This window comes from Apteryx rowi, unplaced genomic scaffold (genome assembly GCF_003343035.1).
Source record: "Apteryx rowi isolate R43461 unplaced genomic scaffold, aptRow1 scaffold_372, whole genome shotgun sequence".
Classification (NCBI taxonomy): domain Eukaryota; kingdom Metazoa; phylum Chordata; class Aves; order Apterygiformes; family Apterygidae; genus Apteryx; species Apteryx rowi.
Genome location: NW_020450219.1, coordinates 358,810 through 366,430, shown reverse-complemented (window position 1 = coordinate 366,430; position 7,621 = coordinate 358,810). Strand labels below are relative to the sequence as shown.

General features: G+C 36.5%; 1 protein-coding gene across 2 annotated transcripts in view; it reads left to right on the top strand.

The window, feature by feature from the left end:
* Window positions 1-7,339, top strand: part of VPS36 (vacuolar protein sorting 36 homolog) — a 24,700-nt gene extending 17,361 nt beyond the window's left edge. For both annotated transcript variants that reach the window (XM_026073698.1, XM_026073697.1), the window contains 5 exons: window positions 293-358; window positions 940-1,004; window positions 2,403-2,487; window positions 5,003-5,079; window positions 5,159-7,339. In XM_026073698.1, coding sequence (XP_025929483.1) covers window positions 293-358; window positions 940-1,004; window positions 2,403-2,487; window positions 5,003-5,079; window positions 5,159-5,252 — 387 coding nt within the window. In that variant the 3' untranslated portion in view covers window positions 5,253-7,339. The remainder of the gene's footprint in view (window positions 1-292; window positions 359-939; window positions 1,005-2,402; window positions 2,488-5,002; window positions 5,080-5,158) is intronic.
* Window positions 7,340-7,621: the final 282 nt, after the last annotated feature.

The following is a 7,621-nucleotide window of genomic DNA, read 5'->3' as shown; positions in this document are numbered from 1 at the left end:
CTCCTCCTCCTCTCATCCATCCCCCTCACTGGCAGGATTGAGGAGAAGATGACCTGGGCTCCCAGACCCTTGACCACCATCCCCAGAGCTCTGAAATCCTGCTTGATGGTCTCCATATCATCTAACAGCTTTTCTCTAATGCTAGAAATACTTGGTATTGTCTGGGTAAGTTTTTGCATTAAAGCCCATAATTTAACTCCTCTATTTTACCTGTTTAATCAGTCAATTGCAAGTGAGATACTGTGTTTACAAGATTAATACTATTTCTCTTACCAGTCTTGTGCTTACACAGGAGCGAGGAGGGATCATGTCACTTACAGAGGTGTACTGTCTGGTAAATCGGGCACGAGGATTAGAGGTGAGAAATTGATACTCTCAAATATTTTATAAAATATACTTCATTGACAAGCTAATTAAAGAAAGAAGCATGAAAGTATTCTCTACCGACTGCTCACTCTGCCCTGTCTAACAGCACAAAGAAATAAATCCTTTATTAAAATTAGGAATTTTCACCTTTTCCCCTTCTCCTTCTTCCACATAATGTTTACATTCCTCCATAGCTTGTCATAATATATGCTGCTTTTATTCTGCCAACAAAGAGAGATGTGAAAACATTATGTATAATAGAGAAAACCCATGCTTATCTAGAAAGAAAACTGAAAGGACAGAAAATAGTAGAGAATGGTGAAAAGTTGTTGCCAAAATACAACAATTCTCTCTGTAGACATGACAAGAAGAAATATCATAGAGAACATACTAAGAGAACGGAAAGGAGTGTAACAGCCAAGAGAGAAGACTGCAGGATATAATGAAAGAAATGAAGAAAATTATGTAACCTGGTGCATCTTATGGCTGCATTTATAATAACTGCTTGTTTTCATGTAATACTGTATATTTCACATGTAAACTGTGAATAAATCTGTTTGATTATTTTAATAGTTGCTCTCGCCAGAAGATTTAGTAAATGCTTGTAAGATGCTGGAGTCACTGAAACTACCACTAAGGTAAGAGACTTACTGACGCATTTTTAAAACACTGTGCTCCCAGGCCAGGCCACAGTGCTCGGATGACTCAATATATTACATGCAGTAGATTTTAGAAACAAAGTCATCCAAAAACTGTTCCATGCAAGAACATCCACTCCATACTAAGATATGAATTTATAACTATGTTTCACTTTGTCTGCTAGGAAGACAGTATTCTTTTTGCTGCCTATACAGTTTCCTTTAAGTTTGATAGTTAAAATTTATGCTTGAAATCTTTTGATTGAGAGCTTTCAGATGGATCTATTACTGTTGGTTTTTAGCATCTTGCACTCTTAAATTTAAGTTGTTCTTCGTAATATCCCTGCCAAGTAAGGAAGTATTAATTCTATTTCAGATACTAAGGAACTTGGACAAAGGGAGGGAGACTCATCTTGCTGAACTTCTGATATGGAAATTGTAGTAGTCTGCATCTGAGGTAGAAGCCTTAGGCTTCACCTGACCAAATGTAGTCCTCTGTTTTAGACTAAGATGAATCAAATCATTGACTATAATAACTAGGTCTCCATAAAATTTTAAAGGAGTTTGAGGTGACTAGCTCAGATGTAGACRCACTCTGGAGACCCAAACTTGTCAGATGTGTTTAAAAAGATTGTAACTTAGATCTTTAAAGAAAAAAAAAAAGGTATTTACATGCCTCTTACCTGTTTAGACATGTAATGCCATTAGTTTCAAAGAGACAAGGTTTGTAGCTTGTTTTGGGGGCACAAAACCCTTTTTCGCTTTACAGATCTCATCTCATTTACATCCCTTAGACTGTCATGGCTACAGTAACCTGTGCTGTTCTGTTAATTCCATGCAAGTTTAAGGCTAAAATATAAATAGGAAGATGAATAACTTACTGACCAAAGTAATTTCCAAAGATTATAAAGGAGCTGAACATAAGAAAGGCGCGGAAGACTAAACGTAGATTTCTTGTATCCCCTGGACCCCTTTTTTCTGTCCACAGATATGCCATACCTAAGACCCACAGAACTAGTTTCACAGGGTTTCCTTTAAAAGTCAGCCATCCATACTTAGAATGAGGAATTCTGCATATTTACAAGCAGAAAGTGCTAACTTCATGAAACACTAAGCTAAGGGTCACTTAAAATGTGGCAAATGTAAGTTGCTATTTTCTTTCACCCAACTCTTGCTGTAGCTTGTTTTTCAGGCTGGGACAAGTGTTTAACTAAGCCCAGGCATATGCCCTGGTCTTTTTAGTCTCTTCAGATTTTGAAGATACTTTTAATTTTAAATTCATCTTACAGCATTTTTTTTCTTCTGTAATATGTTTATAGGTGTGGACATATTAGAAATGTGCTCATAGGTAATGTGCACAGAGGTTTTAGTTACTTTGAATCTCTCTTTTGATTTTAGACTTCGATTATTTGACAGTGGTGTGATGGTGATTGAACTCCAGTCTCACAATGAAGAGGAAATGGTAGCTTCTGCTTTAGAGACAGTATGTGAACATTCATTTCCTTCAATGTTCTGACCATGCTGGGGAAATTTAAACACATTAGGTATAAAAACTTGAGGTACAGGATTTCCTTTTGAGGTTTTAAAATACAAAAWTTTCCACAAAATCTTCTAACAGTAATATGTTTTACTTAAATAGCACTTTTCAAAGTGCTGTTCAGGCAGTCATCTTAGTCATTGCTTTCTCCTTAAGGAATAAATCATTTTTCCATCTCTTTTCAAACTTCTTTACCTTCAACCTTCTTCCAGGACTTTTGTACTGTAGGGTAAAATTCATGGCACTTGGTATTAGGCACTTAATTTAACAAAAATGGACTTCAAACTCTGTACACAGTGTGATGGAAGGTAGTGAAAGTAGCCCTTAAATGTTGATATAGGCAGTTTGGTTTGGGTTCATTTCATATAATAATAGGACATTGTATGTGAAACATCTTATACTGAGTTTGCTGCTCTGGAGAGCTCTCTGTTGGGGAGTAGTGCATATAGAATTAAGTAGATTCATCACAAAAAAGAAGTACAAATTGCTCAGTGTGATAAAACTTATTGGTCTTACCTACCTATTGACTCTTTGAAGTACTGCTGTCCCATTATTTGATGCATTTTCCTATGTGTTTTTCAGCAGGATGTTAGTTTTTGTTTTTCACAAAGTTGCGTAAAGGCTGATTCAGTCCTTCCAAAGTTAGACATGCAGTCAAAGAAGAAAAAGTAAGGCTACCGCAGGCACCTTCTCACTTCATATGTGAGACAGATTTTTCAGTGTGTTCTGCATGGTTGATACAAGAGAACTTTCCTCTCACCAACAAGATTTTAAGATAAAAGAAATGTATATACCTGTCTAACAAATACAGTCTTAAATTATCAGAATTAAAATGTTTAAATCTTTCAATACATGTTAATCCTTTCAGCTTATTTTTTGTATTTCCAGAAGAATACATAGTCCATTTCAATTGTTTTCTGATTATTTTTTTCTCATTAATTTGTTGCCTTCAGCAAGAGTGTTCATCTCCATAAAGGAAAGGAGAAACCCTTTCTCAAGAAGGGTATAGAGATACTGACATGACCAGTGAGGTCAGCCACAAAAGGCAACAGATAGTGAATCTATTACAGAGGTTCCTTTTTTCTTTTATTTTCATAATRTTCTGCTTTGACTTCACAGAAAAATATAAGGGAGGGGCTTTGAATGAGGAAGGCTGGCCCATAAGGGAAAAGGAAGATGAGATCAGAACTGTGGCCAAAACCAGCCATATATTTAGTGTTTAATGTACAGTAACATGAACCTTTGAGAAGAAGTGAAAGGAAATCACAGTGCTTCAGACAGGAGAGTGATGTGGTTTTGAATGGCTGGTGAAGACAGGAAATGACATGAATGTCAAAGGAACCTGAAGTCACTCTTGATGAGAGCAGTGGTTTGGGAAGGAAAAACATAATTAATTACCCATATGCCATCTGAGATTGTGTAACTGATTTGTGTTACTCAGATTCAATCATTTAGCTTTATAAAATGTTAAGTTAGGACTAATTTAATCTGAGATTCTGTAAAACGGAAACTACTATGCAGAGACTGCTGAGAATGACACGAAGTAAACCCCTCCCAGCCCAGTTATGTGGGAAGCAGGAAATGGCAACTACATCTGGATTTGAAAGTTTGCTTGAATCTGAAGCAATGGAGAAATGTAAGAATTATTAATTGTAGGGTAATAAAACATGTTTATATGGGAATTTCAAAGCAGTGTTAAGCCTGTAATAGACAACTAATATTCTAAGCATCCAGATGTCCAACCTGTGTGAGAAGGCTTCATCTTTGTGTATGGAAACTAATGTGGTGGAGACAAMGGGACCAAAGTTTTGAGTCTGAAGATTGAACCTGTCTTTTGTGTTGTCCGAATGTGGTAGTGGCTTTTACTGATCCCACTAGTATGCTGTAATTTAGGGTGGAGTGCTAAGGTTTTTGAAATTATTACAGGCAGTGGGATATTTTAAACTAACTCAAATTCTCCACCTCCATCTCAGATGACTGAAATTCTAAATTGATGACCCCTCCTGCCCTGCTGCCTTTTATTTCCTCTCTCAAGCTTCACTGTTTACAGAATCACTTAGTACAGYTGGGCTGTGTAAATACTGATTGCAACAGTGTACTGCTGACTGTGAGCTATTTTAATTTTTCCATTCATTTCTCCTGAGGTATCTTTTAAAAAAAATTGGAAAGAAAAAATATAATATTTTTACAGATTTAACTCCTTTTTATGTCCCATTTTTATACTTGGCAAGTTTCCCAGGACACTTAAAAGATATTTTTGAGGGAAGTTGCTTATAATTATTTGTAATTTTTCTAAAATGCAAACAAACTAGTTGTCTTCGCAAGAGATTTGCTACCAGTTTATCACTTTGCAAGGAGAGTTGCGTTATTAAACTAAAGAACTGATTCAGTATCTGAGAGAACAACTTCATTGTTATTTTCATGCCACAGTTTGTATATTTGTGTGTTTGTTTTTTGATAGGTATCTGAAAAGGGTTCTCTCACAGCTGATGAGTTTGCTAAGCTTGTGGGGATGTCTGTTCTCTTAGCCAAAGAAAGGTAAGTAATAATTGCCCTGTTTATTAATAACTTCAATTATCATGTTGTCCCCAAGTAATAAATTTTTTTCTTTCTGTAGGCTGCTGCTAGCTGAGAAGATGGGCCATCTTTGTAGAGATGATTCAGTGGAAGGCTTGAGATTCTACCCAAATTTATTTATGACACAAAGCTAATGTAGTTTGTGCACATTTTTTATGTAACAGTTGAACACGAGAGCAGAGGGGAGAACCTTTCCAACAACTGACTTTACCAATTTTATTTTGTTAGTCAACAGCAACAGTGATGAACATTGTAATGTTTTACAGTTCTCAGGTATTTCAAATGCTGAATGGTCTTACGTGGAACAGAGAAGAAATAGGAATCACTAAATCAGAATTATGTTACTATCTGAAACTGGTTAGCTCACGTGTGTTAAGTTTTATTTGATATGCTCTGTAATTTCTCATTTCAAGAGAAGTGAGATGAAGATTCCACACAAGTGAAAGTGGAAGGAATATCCCTGTAGTCTGCCATGAAAACCAGCACCCAGAACATAGGTTACTGCATACTCCTATTACAGTTTATTTATGTCTAGAGCAACAAAGCAGACAGATGGATCCGTAGCGATAAGAAATGTGACTTTGGTGTGTACTGAGGTATAAGGAACAAAACAGTATAGAATAACTCCTTCTCCCTTTGAAGTTTTCTAAGAGAGGATCTTGAATTTTTGAAAGAGGGTTCTTTATACTTTGAGGCAGAAAGAACCTGATGCAGGAGTTGCTAACATATGCTATATGAATCTAGAAAACATGGTGTTTACTTTGTCATGTCTTATGCTAATAGCTCAATTAGAAGCATTGTCAGTACAGATTTCCTCCCTTCCCTTTCTTTGTCATCTCTCTTCCTGTTTCATTATGTTGCACTTCGGGTGCACTTTCTGCTCCCTCTTTGTGTAGTGCAGAGTACAATAGCCCTCTGTCACTCTACCATACTCAGTGCTTTAATATGCTTGTTTTTTATGTTGTACTTCTGATGAAAGATCATTTGATAGTTCCATCAACCCTTTGTCTGTTTTGGAGAGACAATTAATTTACATATATCTCATATGCCAGAAGGCTTTTAATATTGAAGGGAAGAAAAACACCATCCCCCTATGCTTAATAGTCATGAGGTATCATATTGTTTGGTATTCCTTATCGTGTGTTCAGACTGAATGTAATTTGATAGCCTCTGCTTTCATAACTCCAGTGGAGTTGTTATATTACTTGAAGATCTGATGTCATGGTAATAGTGGTAAGTGGATGTTTATGATCCATGTCACTTACATTTTCAGGGTTTTGAAATGACCAGTTTTAATAAATAACAAAATTCATTCAAGGTATAGGTAAGGACAGCACGTATATAACATATGGATGTAGCAACAGCCAAATGGATGTTACAAGAAGGAAAAAATTGTTTTTAACTGCCTGAAAATATCTTCAGAACTATTTCAGTATTACTGTAGCTTAGACAAGGGTTAAGAGCCTGTTGATAATGAATTCAGTGTAGAAATTATGCTTTTGTTTTGTAGGATGCCCGTTCAGAGCCAGGGAATCCTACCCTCTTGTCCCCTTATCCTTGTCACTAGCAAAATTTTATGCAGTGCTTTCTTTAGGGCAGTTTTCCTCTGTGCTTTGTGAAGGTGGAATAGTGCTAAAACTAATGAATTTGGCATAGCTGAAAGAACTGGTTTCACACTGTATTCTGGTAACCATTCATCATGGTCTCTTCAGGAATCTTATGGCTTGCTACGTTTCTTCATCCTCCCCACAACCCACAGAAGAGATCTGTACAAGGTACTCCAAGCATCATTCATCTAAGGAGGGACTGAAAAGAGATAAATGCAGAAACAACAAAGCTGGTGCGTGAAAGCTATTCCTCTTGCCTGATACACCTATCATGTTAAGGGGAGACCAGTGGTTTACAGGTCTGAACCTCTCTCCACAAGGGGGCATGTCTTCTACCAGAAAGTACAAAACTGGAAAGGATATGCCAAGCGTAAACTCCCAGTCTCAGTTGCCCCAGCCCTGCATACTTCATTATCTTAATTAAGCAATAACAATACGGTGTATGTAGAATGATGGTACCTTCTTGAGCTTTTCTTTCCCARGATTTTCCTTGACTTTTTTCTTTCTATAGGGAAGAAATCTATAGGCTAAATTGTATAGCTGGTTTAGAATTGAAATATATATGAGAAAATGATCCCCAGAAAGTATTAAAAATTACAAGATTTTCTTTAAAAGACTGTATTGTGTGGTTTTTTTTCTTTCTAAATGTTTTGGGCATCTTTAAAGCTACACATCAAAGTCTTGTGGTTCCATGTAGCAGTTTTTTTAAGCACAGCATATATTCGTTGTCTCATTTTGTACCCAAAGGGTATAAGATAGGTTTGGTTTAAAATTAAAAAGTAGAATTAAGTGTAATTAGAATGCCCTGGTTCTGTTGCTTAGTAGCCTGTGACCCATCACAGGCCAGAATCAAACTGTAAAGTTCTGCATAAGCACCAGTTTCATGAGGGAGCTGG